Genomic DNA, 23,026 nt, shown 5'->3' on the forward strand with positions numbered 1-23,026 from the left:
AGCTTGCTGGTCGTTGAGTGAAGCTGGGTGCTGGTGTTGAGATGGAGATCTCTGGGAGATTTTCGCCATTTGATATTATGTGGATCTGGGAGGTCTCTTGTGGACCAGTGTCCTGAAGTTGGCTCTCCCACCTCAGAGGCACAGCACTGACTCCTGGCTGTAGCACCAAGAGCCTTTCGTCCACACGACTCAGAATAAAAGGGAGAAAAAGTAGAAAGAAAGAATTAGTAGAAGTATGAAGAAAGAAAGAAAGAAGAAAGAAAGAAAGAAAGGAGGGAAGGAAGGAAGGAAGGAAGGAAGAAAGAAAAAAGAAGGAAAGAAGGCAAGAAGGAAAGAAAGGAGGGAGGGAGGAAGGAAGGAAGGAGGGAAGGAAGGAAAAAAGACAGAAAGAAAGAAGATACAGTAAAATAAAATAAAGTATAATAAAGTTATTGAATTAAAAAATAATTATTTAGAAAAAACAAAGGGACGGATAGTACCTTAGGACAAATGTTAGAAGCAAAGCTATACAGACAAAATCTTACACAGAAGCATACACATACACCCTCACAAAAAGAGGTAAAGGGGAAAAAAATCATAAATCTTGCAAAGTCCACCTCCTCAATTTGGGATGATTCGTTGTCTAAAGGAGGGAAGGAAGGAAAGAAAGAAAGAAAGAAAAAGAACGAAGGTAAAGTATAATAAAGTTATTAAAATTAATTATTAAGAAAAAAATTAAAAAAAAACAATGGACGGATAGAACCCTAGGACAAATGGTGGAAGCAAAGCTATACAGACAAGATCTCACACAGAAGCATACACATACACATTCACAAAAAGAGGAAAAGGGGAAAAAATCACAGATTTTGCTCTCGAAGTCCACCTCGTCAATTTTGGGATGATTCGTTGTCTATTCAGGTATTCCACAGATGCAGGGTACGTCAAGTTGATTGTGGAGCTTTAATCCGCTGCTCCTGAGGCTGCTGGGAGAGATTTCCCTCTCTCTTTGTTCTCACAGCTCCCAGGGGCTCAGCTTTGGATTTGGCCCTGCCTCTGCGTGTAGGTCGCTGGAGGGCGTCTGTTTTTTGCTCAGACAGGACAGGGTTAAAGGAGCCGCTGATTCGGGGGCTCTGGCTCACTCAGGCCGGGGGTGGGGGGGAGGGAGGGGCACGGAGTGCGGGGTGAGCCTGCGGCGGCAGAGGCCGGCGTGACGTTGCACCAGCCTGAGGCGCGCCGTGCGTTCTCCCGGGGAAGTTGTCCCTGGATCCCGGGACCCTGGCAGTGGCGGGCTGCACAGGCTCCCCGGAAGCGGGGTGTGGATAGTGACCTGTGCTCGCACACAGGCTTCTTGGTGGCGGCAGCAGCAGCGTTAGCGTCTCATGCCCGTCTCTGGGGTCCGCGCTTTTAGCCGCGGCTCGCGCCCGTCTCTGGAGCTCCTTTAAGCAGCGCTCTTAATCCCCTCTCCTCACGAACCAGGAAACAAAGAGGGAAGAAAAAGTCTCTTGCCTCTTCGGCAGGTCCAGACTTTTTCCGGACTCCCTCCCAGCCAGCCGTGGTGCACTAACCCCCTGCAGGCTGTGTTCACTCCGCCAACCCCAGTCCTCTCCCTGCGCTCCTACCGAAGCCCGAGCCTCAGCTCGCAGCCCCGCCCGCCCCGGCGGGTGAGCAGACAAGCCTCTCGGGCTGGTGAGTGCCGGTCGGCACCGAACCTCTGTGCGGGAATCTCTCCGCTTTGCCCTCCGCACCCCAGTGGCTGCGTTCTCCTCCGCGACGCCGAAGCTTCCCCCCTCCGCCACCCGCAGTCTCCATCCGCGAAGGGGCTTCCTAGTGTGTGGAAACCTTTCCTCCTTCACAGCTCCCTCCCACTGGTGCAGGACCCGTCCCTATCCTTTTGTCTCTGTTTTTTCTTTTGCCCTACCCAGGTACGTGGGGGAGTTTCTTGCCTTTGGGGAGGTCTGAGGTCTTCTGCTAGCGTTCAGTAGGTGTTCTGTAGGAGTTGTTACACGTGTAGATGTATTTCTGGTGTATCTGTTGAGAGGAAGGTGATCTCCGCGTCTTACTCTTGCGCCATCTTCCCCTCGTCCCCTGTTATACATTTAAATACGTGTAATTTATTTATCATGAATCGTATTGTTCTCTAAACTCTTTTAACATGTAGGCTTTTTTTTTTTTCCTCTAAGATGTTAAGTTTCTTGATAGCAGGTTTGCTGTCTCATACTTGGTTGTCCTCCACAGATTCTAGCAGAATGCAGGATACATCACTGTTTAGTCAGTAAATACTTAATGAATGAAGAAGAAAGGTCACTCTTTCACTGTCCAAAGGTAGCAGAAATTTGTAAAAATAGGTGAAGCCACTGGTGTCTATGGAAAATAGAACTATGTGGAAATTCAAATTTTATTATCATGTGTTGGTATTGGACATGAGAAAAATATAAGTGTAAAGACAGAAGAATCATCTTGGGGTATTGAAGAACATAAACTGAGAAGCTCTGTTTAATTCTAGCATTATCCAGGAGGGGTCTAGATAAGATGATTTAAGCATTGTTGTCTGTATGACAGGAATTTACCAATAGTGAATATAGCCCTATAGCAGATATTTTTACAGTGTGCTGAGATCACCCACTTTACTTTTCTCTGTTTTCACGCTGTGATATTCAGGCAGTCCTTAATATTATAGTTCTTGCCTTTCCAAGGATGCTTTTGCTGTAAAGTGAAGTATTTCTTTGTGGCTTGGTTTTTTTTTCTCATTATAGGTCAATTATTTGGCTTTCTGGTATAGTTCAGTCTCATGCAAGCCCTTAATGGTTTGGCTGTTGTATAACTGAAATCAATAATAACAGAGGCGGTGGCAATGGCTAATATTGATCCATTTGACATATATTCTGTTGGGTGCTCATTGTGTATCAGGTATTGTTCTATGTTCTGGGAATACAACATGAACAAACAGGCAAAAGCTCCTACCCTTGAGGAACTTATATTCTAATGGGGGAAAAGTCCAAAAATAAATGAATAAGCAAAGAAAACATATTATTTGTTAGTTGATGATAACTGTTGTGAAGAAAAATAAAACAGGGATGGAAGATAGGGATGGAGGATGGGTCACTGATTTTACATATATATATATATATATATATATATATATATATATACACACACACACACATACATATAGTATATATAGTATTTATGTATACTGTAAATACGTATATATTTTGTATATATGTTACATATATATTATGTAAGATGTTTGTGTGAACGCACGTGTGTGTATATATATGGGTATGCGCACACACATAATGTAATATTTTAATAGTATAGTTAGGGAAGAGCTCACTGAAAAGTGACATTTGAGGAGAAACCTAGAGGAGATGAGGGATATCTACATGACGAGAGTCCCAGGCAGAGGCAGCAGCTTGCATGGTATATTCAAGGAATAGCAGATAAAGCCTGTATTGCTGGAGTGAGTGAGGGGGAGAGTGATAGAGAAACTCCAAAGGGCCCTATCATGCAGAGTCTTGTAGGTGGTCATAGAACTTTAGTGTTTACTCTGATTAGATGGGGTTTGAGTAGACATTTGGTATGATTAACTTAGATTTTTAATGGATCATTTTGGCTGCTGTGTTGAAAACGAACCCTAGCAGGTAAGGGTGAAATGCAGGGAAATCAATTAGGAGGCATGTGTAATGATTCAGGTGAAAAATGATGGTGGCTTGAACTTGGGTAGTAAAAGTGATAGTGATAAAAACGGGTCAGAGGGCTTCCCTGGTTGCGCAGTGGTTGAGAGTCCGCCTGCCGATGCAGGGGACACGGGTTCGTGCCCCGGTCCGGGAAGATCCCACATGCCGCAGAACGGCTGGGCCCGCGGGCCATGGCCGCTGAGCCTGCGCGTCCGGAGCCTATGCTCCGCAACGGGAGAGGCCACACAGTGAGAGGCCCGCGTACCGCCAAAAAAAAAAAAAAAAAAAAACTGGTCAGATACTACAAATATTTTAAAGGTAGTGTCAGCAAGATTTGTTGATGGATTGAACAGGAGGTATGAAAGAAATGAATCATCATTGATTCCAGGGTTTTTGTCCTGAGTGGATGGAAAGATGGAGTTGCCATTTATCGGGATGGGGAAAACTATGGGAGAGGCCAACAGGGTTGACAGATCAAGAGATCTGTTTTTTCACCATGTTAGGATTGAGATGTCTATTGGACATCCCAGTGAAGATGTTGAGCAGGAAGTTGGATACATGAGGTTGGACTCAGCAGAAAGGTCCAGGCTGGAGACAAACATTTGAAAATCATCAGCATATTGGTGGTAAAGCCATGAGACTGGGTGAGATCATGTAGGAAGTGAGTGTGATTAAAGAAAATAAGATTTCAAGACTGAGTCCTGAGGTAACTCAATACTTACAAATGGGGAGATGAGGAAGAATCAGCAAGGAGACTGGCATGGAGAGGCCACTGGGATGAGAGATAACCAGGGCAGAGTGAGGAGGCAAGGGAAGAAGATGTTTTAAGCTGAAAGAATTGATCATCTAATGTTCGAGGAGCATTGAATTTCGCAATGTGGAGCTCACTGGGGACCTTGATAAGAGTAGCTTTGGTGGAGGAAAAGCCTCACTAGAGAAGATTGAAGAGAGAAAGGAGAAGAGCAATTAGAGACAGCTCTGTCAAGGGATTTTGATGCAATGGGGAGCAGAGAAACGGAATGTTCAGACGAGGAGGAAATGGGATCAGGAAATTTCAAATTTTTTTTAAGATGAAGAAATTATAGCATATTTATTTGCTGAAGGCAGTAATTCAGTATAGTGGAAAAATTTGATGATTCAGGAGAGAGGAAGATTCCTGGAGTGTTATCCTTGAGCATACCAGAGTTAAGCAGGCTAGTTAGCAGCCATTTAGTCTTGTCCAGAGCATCCACAAGACATTTGGTCTAAGTCAAAAGGTCCCTGAAATTTGGTCCTATTCAAAACGTCCATGAGCGTATTTGGCCCATGCCAAATTTTTGTTTTGGACAGAAGTGAATATCAAGGACCTTTTGGTGTGGACCAAATGTCCCTATGGACATTTTGGACAGGACCAAATATGACCAAATATCACCAAATATCGAGGACCTTTTAGGATGGACCAAATGTCTTATGAATGTTTTGGACAGGACCAAATGTCCTGCAAGCAGTAGGCTTATTGCATGACAAGCACTGTTCTAAATATTCTGTGTCTATTTATTCACTTAATATGACAACTTTTGTGGTGGGTGTTATGATTACCATAATTTTACAAATGAAGAAACAGATGTGAGAGATTAAGTAACTTGTCCAACGTCATACAGCTCTGCCACTTAATCATTGTATGACCAGGGGCAGTTTACTTGCCCATTCTGAATTCAATAATTATTGCCCTGCTTGTCTCACAAGGTTGTTTTGAAGGTTAAGTGACAATAGAGGTGAAAATATGTTTTTTACTGTAAAACTTTATGGTTACATTTTAAGAAAGTAAGATAAGAAATTACCCTTCCAGTCTGAAAATATACTGTTCTTTTTTTTTTTTTAATAAATAAGCACAAGCCTCTTGTGAGTTAACAACAACCCGTATTTATTTATTAAATATTTATTTATTTATTATTTTTGGCTGTATTGGGTCTTCGTTTCTGTGCGAGGGCTTTCTCTAGTTGCGGCAAGTGTGGGCCACTCTTCATCGCGGTGCGCGGGCCTCTCACTGTCGCAGCCTCTCTTGTTGTGGACCATAGGCTCCAGACGCGCAGGCTCAGTAGTTGTGGCTCACGGGTCCAGTTGCTTCGCGGCATGTGGGATCTTCCCAGACCAGGGCTCGAACCCGTGTCCCCTACATTGGCAGGCAGATTCTCAACCACTGCACCATCAGGGAAGCCCCAAATATACTGTTCTTAAGTCAGCTTTTTAAAATTGGGAATGTATGAGACTATATTTCTCCATCAGTTTTTTTCAGTTGCATGATTTGGTTTGAAAACATGACTTTCCCACAGATTTCATTTGTAGTAATATTAATGCCTTAGCGAGTTGTGATGTATTTTTTTTTGATAGAAACATGGGTATATTTATTTGATAAAGAACTTTGTTGTGATGTATTTTAAGGTACAGTTCCCCTACATGGGGCTCAGTAATGTTGGTAAGACATAGCACCTGACTTTTCATTGACGCTAGCATTCCAAAATCGCACAGACCCAGATCTGTCCATCTTAAACTGTAGACTCTGGTTCCCCCACAGCTGCATTTGTTTCAGAGCCTGCATACAGTGTGATCCGGCGTATATGAAGAAACATTTAAATAAAGCTATTCATGCTCTATTGAGAGAAAGGCTTTCTTTCTAAACAGAAAGAAACTACATTGGTAATCTTTACAGAATGAGGACATTTTACGACATTCCCTTTTCTCTACTGCTTGGAAGCAGTTTGGAATATAACAAGACAGTATGAAGAATAATAAATTTCTAGCATTATCAAAGGGGTTGACTTAGTCCTTTGATTTTGATGCATCTTAGATTTATTGATCCCCAGATTTCTGAATTCTGCTCACTCTCTTTTCCAAAACCAGTATACTTGAATAAGGATGTTTATTTGATAACACACTTATCATTGTTCAGTTATGAACATGCCAAACTTAGATACCTAAGACAGGTTATTCTTATAAGCCTCTATTTATCATAGGAGAGGATTTTGGAAAGCAAAAATTTGAGAGGATGCTATAAAGTTTATTCTCTTTTTCCTTTTATTCCCTCCTTTTTGTTGTCATCTCATGATTGCTTTTGTTCACTTGCCTACCTTTCTTTAGTTAACTATTTTTCTAATTACTTGAGTCAGTTGTAACTTTAACTCTTATTTTTTCCAAGGAGTTTTGAACTGAATTTAGTTGATTAAGGTATGGTGATAGTTTCCTTACTGTTCACCACCGCTTCTCAGAGCTAACCTACACTATCTCCATTACTGTTAAGGGACGTAGTAGATACAATGGTGCGGCACTTCAAGATGCAGGTATTTGGTGATCGGCAGCCTGGCTATGATGGCAAAAGAAACATGTACACAGCACATCCACTGCCAATTGGACGGGAGAGGGTAAGTGTTAACGGCAAGAAATATTGATTAGACTTATGTCATTTAGTAGTAATTACATAGGACAACAGTGTTTCCCTTTCTAATAACAATTCAACACTTAAAGTTGTTTCTCATGCTGATGATAGATTTGTTATTCTGTCCATATTCTCTTGTCCCTTAGTTAACCAATAACTGAGCATTAGAATTTAGGTTGATTATGTCATCTTTACATATATTCCAGATTTCTCACAGTGTTAAAGTGCCACCTGAATCTGAAGAGTGGAATTTTTATAACTTGTCGAATTTGCCTGCCAACTTGTAGAATATTATATAACACCCACTTATGAAAATATTTTTAATACCACAATAACCTAAGACATTTGTTTTAAAAATTTAAAAGCAATACATAAATATATACTCATTATAACCTTATTCAGACAATCTAGAAATGCTATGGTTTCCCGCCTCCCAACTTGCCTGTACCCTCAATCCCATTTTCACTTTCCGAGGAAACTGCTATAATAGTTCAGTATATATCCTTTCATATTTTTTTTGTGCCTTAGCTATTTATGCATATTTATATATATTCTTTTTTTTTTTTAAAAATTATTTATTTATTTATGTTTTTGGCTGTGCGCGGGCTTTCTCTAGTTGCAGTGAGCTGGGGCTACTCTTCGTTTCGGTGCGTGGGCTTCTCATTGTGGTGGCTTCTCTTGTTGCAGAGCATGGGCTCTAGGCATGTGGGCTTCAGTAGTTGTGGCACTCGGGCTCAGTAGTTGTGGCTTGCGGGCTCTAGAGTGCAGGCTCAGTAGTTGTGGTGCATGGGCTTGGTTGCTCCATGGCATGTGGGGTCTTCCCGGACCAGGGCTCGAACCCATGTCCCCTGCATTGGCAGGCGGATTCTTAACCACTGCGCCACCAGGGAAGTCCCCTATATATATTCTTATTTGTTTGATATTGTTCTATGATTTATTTTTTCATTTAACAATATGTCTGGGAGATCTTTCCATTTCTGTACATTTAAGTCTACCTTATTTTTTATTTTTTATTTTTTTTGCGTTACGCGGGCCTCTCGCTGTTGTGGCCTCTCCCATTGCGGAGCACAGACTCCGGACGCGCAGGCTCAGCGGCCATGGCTCACGGGCCTAGCCGCTCCGCGGCATGTGGGATCTTCCCGGACCGGGGCGTGAACCTGTGTCCCCTGCATCGGCAGGCGGACTCTCAACAACTGAGCCACCAGGGAAGCCCTACCTTATTTTTTTAATTCAATTTTTTTATTGTGGTAAAATATATATAACATAAAATTTACTATTTTAACCATTTTTAAGTGTACAATTCAATGGCATTAAATATATTCACATTGTTATGCAACTGTGACCACTAGCCATCTCTAGAACTTTTCATCATCCCAAACTCAAACTCTGTGCCCATTAAACAATTACTCCCCATTTTCTCCTCCCCTATCCCTGGTAACCACTATTCTACTTTCTGTATTTATGAATTTAACTATTCTAGGTACCTCATATAAGTGGAATCATATAGTATTTGTCATTTTATGTCTGGCTATTTACTTCACTTAGCATAATGTTTTCAAGGTTCATCCATGTTGTAGCATCTACCTTATTTTTAACTATTACATAATATTCAATATTAAATTATTCCCCTACTGATGGAACATAGGTTGTTTCCAGTGTTTTGCAATTATAGAAAGTGTTAAACATCCTTATGCATATACCATATGAATATTCCTGGGATGTCTCAGCCTTTGTAAATATGTATGTGTATGTATTTTATGTATTTTTCCTTAGGTTGATATGGAAGTGACCCTTCCAGGTGAGGGTAAAGACCAGACCTTTAAAGTGTCTGTTCAGTGGGTATCAGTTGTGAGCCTTCAGTTGCTTTTAGAAGCTTTGGCCGGGCACTTGAATGAAGTCCCAGATGACTCAGTTCAAGCACTTGATGTTATCACAAGACACCTTCCCTCCATGAGGTTAGTTTGAATTCCTTGCCACAAATGTCAGACTTTTTTTGCTAGGTTGCATTGGAGACATTGAAAGGTTTCTGCACAAGTCATAGTTCAAACTTGGTTTCAGTTTACAAAATTGAGAGTGAAATGAAAGACTCAAGTTTTTGCTGTGAAACATGCAAACTCTTGTTTCTTCAGGTACACTCCAGTGGGTCGCTCCTTTTTCTCACCTCCTGAAGGTTACTATCACCCTCTGGGAGGGGGAAGGGAGGTTTGGTTTGGCTTTCATCAGTCTGTGAGACCTGCCATGTGGAATATGATGCTGAATATTGATGGTAAGGTGGAACTCTCTTTACCCTTTACTCTTTTGGCTGGTTTTTTGGTCTTTCCTCTTTCCCTGAAGCTAAGTATCCTTCTCTGTTTGTTAGTGTCTGCAACTGCTTTCTACCGGGCTCAGCCTATCATTGAGTTCATGTGTGAGGTTTTAGACATTCAGAACATCAATGAACAGACCAAACCCCTAACAGACTCCCAGCGTGTCAAGTTTACCAAAGAAATCAGAGGTAGGTATTTGCATTACTGTGGTCTTGGAGAGGCAGCTCAGCATGGTGCAAGGAGCACGGTCTTGCAGTCAGACACACCTGGGCTTCCATCCCATTCCTGCCAGTTCTATCATTGGGACTTTGGGCAAGTTATTTAACCACTGTGAGCCTTAGTTTATTCATCTCTAAGATAAAGATAATGTGTATCTTGTAAGATTGTTGTGAGAATTAAATGCAACTAAGTGTATAAAGCTTCTTTATACAGTAGCACAGTACCTGGTACATGTCAGGAACTTAGTAACTGTTACTTTTACTTACTTGAAAACTTCCATTTTAATAAAATAACACAAGTTCATTTATTATCAGAATTTCTTTGCTTCTTTACCTGTTGTTAGCTATCTTCTCTCATTATACCATAAGCTTCATTAGGGCTATCTCCAGACCCAAGAATAAGCACCAAAACGTAGTTGATGCTTGATAGATACTTATTGAATCAAGTAATACATCAAAGTAGGTTGCAAGTCTTAAGTCGTCTGGGTTCTAATTTTTTCTGCTTGGCTGAGGCTTTTTTGCCTATGCATGATGAAATTGTTCCCATATCCTTGCAACTTTTGTCCTGTACAATGCTATGCCTTTCTGAAGACAACCTTCGAGTATTTTCTTGTCACTGTGATTTTAATTAATACTGCTCTTTTGACTGTTTTGACTTCAGGTCTTAAAGTTGAGGTGACCCACTGTGGACAGATGAAACGAAAATATCGAGTGTGTAATGTGACTAGGCGGCCAGCCAGTCATCAGACGTATGTTAACCACATCTAAAATTGTACCATTATATTTTTTGTAACAAAGGAAACTACTATAATAATTTGAGAAATTGGTATCCCATATTGTAATTTAAAAAAATCACCTAGATCTTCACTTTAAAGCACCGAAGCTTTAAACATGTTTTAAGGGACTTCCCTGGTGGTCCATTGGTTAAGACTCCACGCTTCCACTGCAGGGATCTCAGGTTCAATCTCTGGTCAAGGAACTAAGAGCCTGCATGCCACATGCCACACACAGCGCGGTCAATAAAATAAAAAATAAAAAAAATAGAAAATGTTTTAAATATTTTTGATAGAAATATTTATAAAACATATTTCATGCCTTTAATTCATTTCACCTCTTTTTTTTTTTTGTAAATGTAATTATGATCCAGCCAGTTTTTCTTTCTTTTTTTTAAAAAATATTTATTTCTCTATTTGGTTGCACCGGGTCTTAGTTGCAGCTCGCCGGCTTCTTTAGTTGTGGCACACGGGCTCCTTAGTTGTGGCCTGTGAACTCTTAGTTGTGGCATGCATGTGGGATCTAGTTCCCTAACCAAGGATCGAACCTGGATCCCCTGCATTGGGAGCACAGAGTCTTATCCACTGTGCCACCAGGGAAGTCATTTCACCTATTAAACAGAGTATGCTAAACATAGATCAACTTTTATATAATGATGCAGAGTCATCATTATGAACATCATTTATTATAGTGTTGTAATTCTCAATGCATGGCCTGAAGGATCTATTAAGGCCTGTAAGTCATAAAAGCTGTCATGGGAAGATACATATTGCCTTGTGCTTTATGTGGATTTTTCTCCCCCCTTTTGTAGCTAGCTGTCACTTCTTCCAGCTGTCAGTGTGTATGGTATGCCTCCAGCAGCACATTTATTTATGCTTACGCAATCTCAGTTTTCTAATCACCCAGCTTGTAGTCCACTGTGAACTATACCTAATGAGAAAATATATATTAAAGTACTTTTTAAATTACCATATATGTAAGTTTTAATCTTGTAATCAAGATCATTAAACTCATGTCTGACATAAATATGAATATTGGCTTTTCTAAGTAAAGAGCATAAACTTAACTATATTAACTACATTATTTTCCTCACTCAGAAGACTTTTTCAAACAAGTGTACATCAAAATCACCTGGAGCACTTTGTTCTAGATAACTGAAAATTTGGGGTGGCCTCTGGATAAATGTAGTATATAAATTCAGTCTGATTTGAAAAAATTCTTCAGTATGAACTCATGTACACATCACATGAATTTCTTGACTTGTAAAGTGGTGTTCCATATACTCTTCATGTTATAGCATTGACTTCATTCTCTAAGGAAAAAAATGAAGTCACTGTTGAGAATTATAGCATTTGTTTCAAAAAGAACTGTCTTTCTCATTATTTAATTACTTCACAGTACCCTGTAAGAATAACTATACTTATAGAACTATATAATCTTTGCATGAAAATTAAAAGCACATAGATTTAAATATCACATGCGTGATCCTCACTGCATTATTACTTTGTGGGCCATTAACAGCTAAGAAAGCAAGATTAAAGTAATTATTGTGCCAAGTGTTTGAGATAATTTGTCCACTGGAAGAGCGAAATCAGGAGAGTCTCTTAAATCATGCTCCCCAGTCTATACCAAATATCTTGACACAGTCTCAAGTTCATGTATCTGGTCTTGTGGCCTCCAAATCCACATGTGTTTGTCCTGGTTTGGGGATCTGAAGATGTGGCCCCAGTAACTGTGCTACATTCATTTTATCAAAAGTTATCTTAAGTTATCATCTGTGGATGACCCAGGACCTTATTTGAATTTACTCATCTCTAAGAAGCCAGCAAGAGATTGTATTTGTATCTGTAGGTGTTAACTGACCTCTCTAGTAAGTCTGTGTATTTTCTGGTTCTGCGGCTTCTTCTTGATTTAAATTCTTTTTCCATTTTAATTAAAAATTTTCTCATCTTAGCTTCAACAAACAAACATGTAAAATTCCAACAAAATCGCTCTCCTGATTAAACCCTTAAGTGAAAATGGCCAAATAAAGATTGACCTTTTTTTTTAAGTGGCTGGTCAAGGTAGAAAATGTTAGTAGGCTTTTGTTTGTTTGCTTATTTGAAAAAAAAACACAAAGAACTTGAAGAAATTTCTAAAAAGACATTCTCTTTTATAGTTTTCCCTTACAGCTAGAAAATGGGCAAGCAATGGAATGTACAGTAGCTCAATATTTTAAGCAAAAGTATAGTCTGCAACTGAAATACCCCCATCTTCCCTGTCTCCAGGTGGGACAAGAACAAAAGCATACATACTTGCCACTTGAGGTAAGCTAAACTAAATTTTCTTTTGCCAATCTGCCAATCTCTTGAATGTGTTTTTTAAAAAAGAAATGTTCTAAACTAGTGATAGAATTTAATATTAATCTCTAAAATACTTTGGACAGATAACTTCACCATATAACAGAATTTTCATTTTTTTGGAAATGGAAGATGTAAGGTACAGTTCAGCAAAGGCTTAAGATGTAGAAGCCCATTACACAAACTAATTCCTCTTTGCTTCTTGGTAGGTTTGTAATATAGTGGCAGGACAACGATGTATCAAGAAGCTCACAGACAATCAGACTTCCACGATGATCAAAGCCACAGCAAGATCTGCTCCTGACAGACAAGAAGAAATCAGTAGACTGGTCAGTAAGGCATGGTCTTTAAGATAAGCTAGCTTTCAGATGGGAAAAAAACAAAAAACAAAACAAAAACAATAGAAAATGCCTGATGGGACACAGTTACTCTTTGGTTTTTATATATGCAGGCTTTCCTGTTCTTTAGGTGAAGAGTAACAGCATGGTGGGCGGACCTGATCCATATCTTAAAGAATTTGGTATTGTTGTCCACAATGAAATGACTGAGCTCACAGGCAGGGTACTTCCAGCACCAATGCTGCAATACGGAGGCCGGGTAAGCTTTTTATTTTATTCAGCAAGCTTCTTCCAACAACCAATCAAAAGGGATGAATCCAGGGTTTTTCCACTACACCACACTGAATTTACTCATAGCTTTGCTCATTACTGCTTTTTGTCTTTTGGCTAATATCAAATAGAGTTTTGTTTATCCCCTCATCAACTTTAAAATGGCCTTAGATTGTAATGTCTTTTCTCTTTTCTTTTGTTTCTTTTTTTGTGTTTTTTTTTTTTAAAGAATAAAACGGTAGCCACACCCAACCAGGGTGTCTGGGACATGCGAGGAAAGCAGTTTTATGCTGGCATTGAAATTAAAGTTTGGGCAGTTGCTTGTTTTGCGCCTCAGAAACAATGTAGGGAAGATTTACTAAAGTGAGTATCTTCATATTTTCAGCTTAGTAATATCCCTTCCAGATATGAAAATATCATCTTTATGTGAATGTGCTGTGTACACTGGCACTGAATCCCAGACTCCTATAGTGACACCATCTGGCTATAGGAAAAAGACCTTGTTCTTATAGTAAATCGCAGACTTGGGAATTATGTTAAGAATCTGACTCAGCTTCCTACATTTAGAGCAGAAATTTGTGACTAACAAGGCTGAAGCAGTGCCGATTGGCAAATTCTTGAGTTCTTAGAGAAGCTTCCTTTGGGGTTAATTGTATCTTTTCAGCTAAGATAAAAACTAGTTCATTTTTAATCATTACAGTGTACTAGAGAGCTTGTTTTACTGCAGGGTCACTGACTAAGATCATTTGTTCACATCTTACAGATGCAGTTATCTATATACAGGAAGTTAGTGAAAAGGGTGGAAAAATCACGACGGGAAAAGGGAACTGGGGTGAAAGAAAGGAATCCTACAAAACATTGGCAAATGCAGAAAACAAATCATTCTGAAAGCTTCCTACAAATCCAAAATTTAAAACTGGACCATGAGTTTTGCTTTTTCTTAAAGTGATGATTTCTTTTGACATTGTTATTGAATCAAATCTATTACAAGTTTGAATGTCATCCTAAATATGGTGATTTTGTGACAGTGTGTTTCTGTGTTCTCAGTTGAACACAAGCTTACCCAACTATTCTTGTACCTGGCTTACCAAAATACACGTTACCTGAAATTTTGACCTTGCTTTTTTCTTCAGTCTGGAATTACTGACTTGAATGTTTAAAAAAATCTTTGAACAGGAATGCTATTCTAGGCCCTGAGGCCCAGCTGAGGCACAATTATTTAAAAATTCAAAATGATAATCTGATAGTTTAATAATACAGAGTCTTCTGCCTTATAATTACAGTGATACAACTTCCAGGCTATTTTTGGCAACCAGTTAAAGATGGGGTTTTTTTGTTTGTTTGTTTATTTGTTTCTAAATTTGGCTAAGAATTTACCGAACTGAAAGAAATATCTTAGAGGGAAATAAATGCTAAGAATGTGCCCTGAAATGAAAGCACTGTGCCACCGGTTCTATTTTAACAGGAGTTTCACTGACCAGCTCCGTAAAATCTCTAAGGATGCAGGAATGCCCATCCAGGGTCAGCCATGTTTTTGCAAGTATGCACAAGGTGCAGACAGCGTGGAGCCCATGTTTAAACACCTGAAAATGACATATGTGGGCCTACAGCTAATAGTGGTTATCTTGCCTGGGAAGACGCCAGTATATGGTATGGACCCCTTTAATGTTGAATGAGGGATGATTTCAAGTAGTAGTTGTAGCAGTCAGGATAAACTAGGTTATGCTGCAGTCACAAACAATCCCGAACTCTCAGTGGCTCAAAGCAACAAAGTTTTATTTTTTGCTTTTGCTATGTGTCCATTGAGGGTGGACTGCAGCCTCTGCTCCATGTCATCATATCATTTTCACTCTGGAACCCAGTCACTATTTGGGATGTTGCTGGCTCCACGGCAGAGAGAAAAGAGAGCCTGGAGGGTTCTTAACTTCTGCAATTTCTTGGTCACAACCAGCTATATGGCCCACCCAACCTATGTGGGGGAAGTGGGATGGTGGGCAGGAAATGCAGTGGTAATGAGGGTAGTGCCATTTTACCGTCGGGAGAACTGGAATGCCTGGTGAAAAGCATTTAGGAGTATCAGAGTGGGGGGAGCCTACCACTTCCAGAATAGGAGCTGCTTAGTTTGTATCTCTTATAAGAAGAATGATACAAAGTTCTTTTGGCTATCATCTAAGTGAAGGATTTGGAAACTATGTAGACCAACCATTTGAACTTTGTAAAATGCCTTCAAGCCTCTCTATATTTGTTTCTTTTGTTAGCTTCTCTTTATCTGTAGTGTTTGGGGGAGGAGGGGAAGGAAGGAAAAAAAAATCCCTTAGAATTCAGAGGGCTGGTGTGTGTACTGAGAGGGAGGAGCTGGGGAGATTGATTTCTTTGCCAGACCAGTCCTGTGGGAAAAGGAACCTCAAGGGACTTGAGCGAGTGGTGAGTGGCGGCAGGCTGCATGCTAGAATAAAGGAAGTGGACTGGCTTCAAAGCCTGCAGGAGGGAAGAAAAGGGTAGGGAGAGAGCCTTCCAAACAAAAAAATTGCCCTGGGGGTTTAGCAGATGAAAGGACCACACAGGAAAAGCATCTAGCACAACGTTCAGTATATAGTTGGCACTCTGTGAATGTTAATGTGTGTGGGGGGGTGTTTCCCTCTACTTTTAGTAATCAGGAGAATATATCAACATTTTTAAATTAATTAATAAACTTATTTTTGTAGCGGAGGTGAAACGCGTTGGAGATACCCTCCTGGGTATGGCTACACAGTGTGTCCAGGTAAAAAATGTAGTGAAGACCTCACCTCAAACCCTTTCCAACCTTTGCCTGAAGATAAATGCAAAGCTCGGAGGAATTAACAACGTGCTTGTACCTCATCAAAGGTAAGATCCTGAACTCTTTTTCCATTTGTTTCTTAAGCTCTAACTTACATAATTTACAATAAAGCACACAAATCTCAAATATACATCTTGGTTACTTTTTCTTATATATGTATGCACTCATGTAACCACCACCCAGGTTAAATATAGAACACATCCAGCACCTCATCAGGCTTCCTCGTGGCCCTTCCCAATAGATAAGCCCCAAAGGTTCTGACTGTTCTGACTTCCAGCATCATAGATTAGTTTTGCCTGTTTTTCTTCTGGCTACACCCCGCGGCTTGTGGGATCTTAGTTCCCCCGAGCAGGGATTGAACCTGCGCCCTTGGCAGTGAAAGCTCAGAGTCCTAACCACTGGACCGCCAGGGAGTTCCCTAGTTTTGCCTGTTTTTGAACTTCATATAAATGGAACCATACAGTATGTACTATTTTGTGTCTGTCTTCTTTTGCTGAATATCATGTCTATGAGATTCATTCCTGTTGCTATTTTAAGTAGAAGTTTATTTTTTGTTGTGTATTATTTCATTTTATGAATATACTACAAAATTTTAGATATTCTTATACATTTATTATACAAGTCTTCTACATTTTTGGTGGAATTAAGTACTCTTTCTCTTGCAAGAGTGGAATTGCTGACTTATAGAAAATATATGTATTTAGCATTGATAGATACTATCAAATACAGTAGTCCCCCCTTATCTGCAGTTTCACTTTCCCTGGTTTCAGTTACCTGCAGTCAACCTCTGTCCGAAAATATTAAGTGGAAAAATTCCATAAATAAACAATTCTTCAGTTTCAATTAATTAATTAATTAATTTATTTATTTATGGCTGAGTTGGGTCTTCGTTGCTGAGCATGGGCTTTCTCTAGTTGCGGCGAGCAGGGGCTACTCTTCATTGTGGTGTGTGGGCTTCTCATTGCAGTGACTTCTCTTGTGGAACACGAGGTCTAGGTGCACGGGCTTCAGTAGTTGTGGCACGTGGGCTCAGTAGTTGTGGCACGTGGGCTCCGTAGTTGTGGCTCGTGGGCTCTAGAGCACAGGCTCAGTAGTTGTGGCACGTGGGCTTGGTTGCTCCACGGCATGTGGGATCTTCCTGGACCAGGGTTCAAACCCGTGTCCCCTGCATTGGCAGGTGGATTCTTAACCACTGCACCACCAGGGAAGTCCCAATTCTTAAGTTTTAAATTGCATGCCATTCTGCGTAGCCCGATGAAATCTCGAACTCTCCCTCTCCATCCAGCCCTGGACATGAATTATCCCTTTGTCCAGTGTATTTAGGCTGTTTATGCTACCCATCCATTAGTATAGGAAAGAAAACCAGTAGATATAGGATTTGGTATATCCACTGGGCATCTTGGAACACATACTCTGCAGATAAGGGGGGACTACTGTAGTTTTCCAAAGTGGTTATACCAATTTATATTTCCACTGAGAGTTCTAGTTCTCATATTCTTGCCAACACTTGGTGGTATCAGTCCTTTTAATTTTAGCCATTTTGGCCGGGGGTAATAGTATCTCATGATGATTTTAATTTGCAATCCTCTGATGACTAATCATGTTAAGCACATTTTCATATGTTTATTGGCTAAGTGGACATCCTCTTTTGTGATGGGCCTGTTCAGTCCTTTGCCCATTTCTTAGATTGGGCGGCTCCTTGTTAATTTGTAGTTTCCTTGTCTGTTGAGATAATATCTGACTTGTCTACTCTACGATGTTTTTATGTGAAAACCTGTATGTGGAAGTGATTTGGGAAGTTAAATTTTGTCTGTGATATTAGTCATTTTCATACTTGAGAAGAAGGTGAATTTGAGTGCTTTACTCTTATACAGTTGTATCACAGTTCTCATTTTTGTCCTTGAATGAAACTTCTAGGTAAATAAATCCTTCCTGCAACATTGGTAGATGAGGTATACAGACCATGGGGGAAGTTAACCTAAAGCATGATTTAATTTTACCCCAAACAATGTAGCATAGTGGCATAGAGTACAGACCTTTTTGTCTGGCTTCCTGGGTTTGGATTCCAGCTTTATCACTTCCTAACTGTGTAATCTTGAGCAAGTTCCTTATCCTCTTATATCTCATTTTTTAAACCTGGAAATCTGAGATAATAATTGTACTACCCTCATAGAATTGTTGTGAGGACTAAATGAATTCATACGTGTAAAGTCCTTAGCACAGTGGTTGGTACATAATATATGTAAGCTGTTATTATGTTCTGTGTATGTACCTTATGTATATACGTTTGCTCTTATACCCTACTATGCCAAACCCATGTTGTATGATGATATATATAGAGAGAAATACAACCCAGGCTCTGCCCACATGGAACCTCATCTTTAGTACCTATTACATGAGATTGTCAGATTTGGGATGCCTCCTAGATATACTTTAAAAATCAGGCTTCCTTGGTGGCGCAGTGGTTGAGAGTCCGCCTGCCGATGCAGGGGACACGGGTTCGTGCCCCGATCCGGGAAGATCCCACATGCCGCGGAGCGGCTGGGCCCAGGAGCCATGACCGCTGAGCCTGCGCGTCAGAGCCTGTGCTCCGCAACGGGAGAGGCCACAACAGTGAGAGGCCTGCGTACCGCAAAAAAAAAAAAAAAAAAAAAAAGAATTTACCAGAGAAGTAATATATGCATGATATTTTTCTCCTTAATTCCATAGATAAATTAGTACCAAATAAATGAATTCATTATTTTAGCAAATATTAGTTGAGTGCCAACTGTGAGCAAGGCAGTGTTTTAGGCACCAGGGATACAGCAGTGAACAAGACAAAGCAAAACAAAATTCCTGCCTTCATGGAGCTTACATTTGTGTGTGTGTGTGTGTGTACACAATAAATAAAATAAATAAGTAAAATATGTGGTAAAAGTGATAAATACATGGAGAAAATAAAATAGGGAAGGAGATAGACTTTATTCTCTTCCCTAAGTCTCATATATTGGGGGGTTTGTCCCAGTTCCATGTACATTGTGCAATTCAGTATCCATTGTAGAAATCCCAGGATCCCGAGAAAGCCTGTTCTGGGAAAGTTTTCCCTTTACACATAGAGATTTTGTTAAATTTGGGTTGGGTCCTCTTCTTGACTCTACCCTTCCCACTATTGCAGAAGAACCATGTTGGCTTCTTTAGTCAGTTCAGATTCGTTGTACTGGGTGGCACAGATACTCGGTGGGCATTAGAGTTCTCTCCCAATGGGCACGTCTTTATTCTCATAAGATTATGCCTGTGATTATGTCTGGTGATCTTGCTAAACAAAAACATTTTCATCCATATGTCTGAGTGGCAATGTCTCCTTAAATCTGAGCAGGCCCTCGGTGTTCCAGCAGCCTGTCATCTTCCTGGGAGCGGATGTCACGCACCCCCCAGCAGGGGATGGGAAGAAGCCTTCCATTGCTGCTGTCGTTGGCAGTATGGACGGCCACCCCAGCCGGTACTGTGCCACTGTGCGGGTGCAGACGTCCCGCCAGGAGATCTCCCAGGAGCTCCTCTATAGTCAGGAGGTAATCCAGGACCTTACTAACATGGTTCGAGAGCTGCTGATCCAGTTCTACAAATCCACACGCTTCAAACCCACTCGGATCATCTATTACCGTGGAGGGGTATCCGAGGGACAGATGAAACAGGTACTCTCTTAATCCCATAGTTGCCTTCTGGGGCTTCTAGGTATCTGATGGAGTTTCCTCCCATCTGCCACTCCAAGTAAATCAGATCTGAGAGATGCCTGAGAGATTGGCAAGTTCTCAATTAAACATCATTTTATTTCTAACTCCTAGGTAGCTTGGCCAGAACTAATAGCAATTCGAAAGGCATGTATTAGTTTGGAAGAAGATTACCGGCCAGGAATAACCTATATTGTGGTGCAGAAAAGACATCACACACGACTCTTCTGTGCAGATAAAACAGAGAGGGTAAGAACACATAGGATAAGCTTTATTATCTGATGCAAGTGAATATGTTTTCGGTTTTTTAAAAATATTTATTTATTTATTTTGGCTGTGCCGGGTCTTTGTTGCGGCATGCAGGATCTTCATTGCAGCATGCGAACTCTTAGTTGCACATGCATGCAGGATCTAGTTCCCCGTCCAGGGATTGAACCCAGCCCCCCTGCATTGGGAGCGCAGAGTCTTACTGACTGGACCACCAGGGAAGTCCTGTGAATGTGTTTTTGAGTAGGCATACATATAGTTTTTTTTTTTTAAAGCAGAAGTGCCTAATAATAATTTAATAAGCATACTAACTCCAGTTGAGCTTAGATGAGCAATTTTGAATGATACAGGTTTCAAGACTGAATATTTCTCTTATGTGACAGCAATACTGGTTTCTGGAGTTTTTAGAGGGAGAAGTTAAAAAAAGCTATGTACACTATGGTGATACAGGAAACCTCCAAAGGGAAGGTTTACTACTTGGACTTTATTGCCATTTGCTATTTTTTGCTACCAGCGCCTAAGGCATGGTTCTAGGGTATAAAGAAAATTTCTCTTCCAAATGATTTTACATCAGTGCAGGGGATTCTTAGGGTACACACTTTGAATGCCTGTGATGTCACATTTACTAACCATGGGCAGGTTAACTTCTCTAAGCCGTAATGTTCTAACTGTAAAGTGTGGTAAGAACAATACCTATTCCACAGGGTTGTTGTTAAGGATTAACTTAGTAAATGAATGTTAATTTTGGGTACAATTTCCAGCATTTGATAAAAGGCATTTTGTGTAACCTTTTTATAATCTGTTATTAATGTGTAAACTAGGTAAATTTTAGGTACACAGTGTTGGATGACTTTACTTCTATGATCTTTTCTATGACATTACTTCAACTTTTTCAGGCCCTCCCTGATCCACTCCCAGAGAGACCAGTTCTTTCTGTTTCCTGATCTTGTCGCCTTGTGGGTCACTCCCACTGTTTTCTAGTACACGCTTAGTTTGTTTTATTTTTTTAAGGATTAGATTTTTCTTTTTAATTAATTACTTTTTGGCTGCGTTGGGTCTTTGTTGCTGCACGCGGGTTTTCTCTAGTTGCGGTGAGTGGGGGCTTCTCTTCGTGGCAGTGTGTGGGCTTCTCATTGCAGTGGCTTCTCTTGTTGTGGAACACGAGGTCTAGGTGCGCGGACTTCAGTAGTTGTGGCGCACAGGCTTAGTTGCTCCGCGGCATGTGGGATCTTCCTGGACTAGGGCTCAAACCTGTGTCCCCTGCATTGGCAGGCAGATTCTTAACCACTGCACCACCAGGGAAGTCCCACATGCTCCCACATTAGAGTTTCTGTCTCTAATCCAAGGCTGAGCTGTTTCTTCTTGTTTTCTGAATCATTAGAGAACTAAGGTTTTACCCTTGGGCCACAGGTCCACCAATCAGCTCAGATTCAAAATACTGTCTTCCAAATTGCCAAACTCTGACTTGGTAATACTTCTTAAATTCTGCTAATTCAAATTCTCTGAGTTCTTGACCGAGCTCTGGGCACAAAACATCCTGCCATCCCCTCCTTAACTGCATAGTCATACCCCATCCCGCTGTTGACTTGCTATCATGTAACTTTAGGACCTGGACTCTCTTTCTAAACCCCCAAGCTATCTCATAGCTTTGTTCTTGACCATCCAGTGTCACTCCTGACCTTTGAAGATTGACAGTCCCAATCCTTGGTCTACTTTGCACCCCTGACACCAGCATCTTCAATTCTCTAAACATGCCTCTTGCCAGTCTCCAACTCTGAATTAGTGTACTTGCCCATTTCTTTTGCTGCTAGTCTTAGGCTGATTGAGGTTGCTGAGGAAAAAAGTCATTTATTTAATAATGAACCATAATACAAGTGCTTGACAGCAAATCTCAGCCAGGCCTTTGATGCTGCAATTTCTTTTCATTTATCGTATTCCCCATAACATCTGTTCTAAACCTTTATACTCTTCTCAAGTCCCCAACCCCATCCATGAAGCATTCGTTGCCAACAATTTACATTGCCAACAATAGAATAACCTTCTGTTTCCTCCAGAAAACAAAATGGAGAAGGCATGAATTTTCCTGGCTTCCTCCCCTTTACTTTCAAATTTAGCTAAATCTGTGTTTTCTTATTTTCTTCCTTGAATCTCAGAGGCTAATCTCTCCACCTATGCTTTTTTTCCCTCCACCTATGCTTTTGTTTTTAATGCTTTCTGCCTTCTTTAGAGCCTCACTTCATCAATTATCCTTTTTTTTTCAAAATTTCAGTTTTCCCCATTCCGTTGCTTCCCTCTCCTCACCTTTTAAAGTTTCTCAACTCTTCCTCAGTCTCTCTCAAAACTTCCCTTCTCCCTCAATCTACCTGCCATTTTTTCTTTCCTCCCTTTCATGACCAAACTTATAGGAAAAAAAGATTTGATTTTCTTTTTGTATCTTCTCACATAATACTTCAGTTCTCTGTTGCCTGACTTTTATTTCACTGACTCCACTGAGGTCGTTCTCTCAATGACTTGCTCATTTTGAATCCAGCGATATCTTGTCAAATTCCCACACTGACCTCTTTGAAGCACTTATGGATGTTTGCCTTCTTTGGCCTTAGCAATATGATTTTCCAGGCTCACTACCTACCTCTGTAATTAGGCTTTCTTTGACTCCTCTTCTTCCTCTGTCCATTAAACATTGATGCTTCCTGGCATTTCATATTTCTCTCTTCTCTTCTCAATTTCAACTCCCTTAGTCTCACCGACTTTTCCAGATTCACGTACTTGCTTATAGATTCCTAAATCTGTATTTCCAGCCCCAGATTTTCTATGCAGCTCCTGATCTGCACTTCTGTCTACCAGTTTACTTAGATGCTCTGTAGGCATTGTATCAGTCAAGATAGGCTAGGCTATGCTGTGGTAACAAAAGACTCCAAAGT

At 40.5% G+C, this 23,026-nt stretch overlaps 1 protein-coding gene across 1 annotated transcript in view; it reads left to right on the forward strand.

Moving 5' to 3' along the window:
• LOC132430051 (protein argonaute-4) overlaps nt 1–23,026 on the forward strand; it is a 42,851-nt gene that overhangs the window by 12,169 nt on the left and 7,656 nt on the right. Inside the window, exons 3-15 of the mRNA XM_060019208.1 lie at nt 6,934–7,054; nt 8,842–9,023; nt 9,198–9,334; nt 9,428–9,562; nt 10,254–10,341; nt 12,525–12,672; nt 12,915–13,034; nt 13,174–13,302; nt 13,543–13,676; nt 14,779–14,963; nt 16,019–16,178; nt 19,487–19,802; nt 19,953–20,087. Of these exons, the coding sequence (XP_059875191.1) occupies nt 6,934–7,054; nt 8,842–9,023; nt 9,198–9,334; nt 9,428–9,562; nt 10,254–10,341; nt 12,525–12,672; nt 12,915–13,034; nt 13,174–13,302; nt 13,543–13,676; nt 14,779–14,963; nt 16,019–16,178; nt 19,487–19,802; nt 19,953–20,087 (1,990 nt within the window). The remainder of the gene's footprint in view (nt 1–6,933; nt 7,055–8,841; nt 9,024–9,197; nt 9,335–9,427; nt 9,563–10,253; nt 10,342–12,524; nt 12,673–12,914; nt 13,035–13,173; nt 13,303–13,542; nt 13,677–14,778; nt 14,964–16,018; nt 16,179–19,486; nt 19,803–19,952; nt 20,088–23,026) is intronic.

Source organism: Delphinus delphis, chromosome 1 (genome assembly GCF_949987515.2).
Source record: "Delphinus delphis chromosome 1, mDelDel1.2, whole genome shotgun sequence".
In the NCBI taxonomy this organism is placed as follows: Eukaryota; Metazoa; Chordata; class Mammalia; order Artiodactyla; family Delphinidae; genus Delphinus; species Delphinus delphis.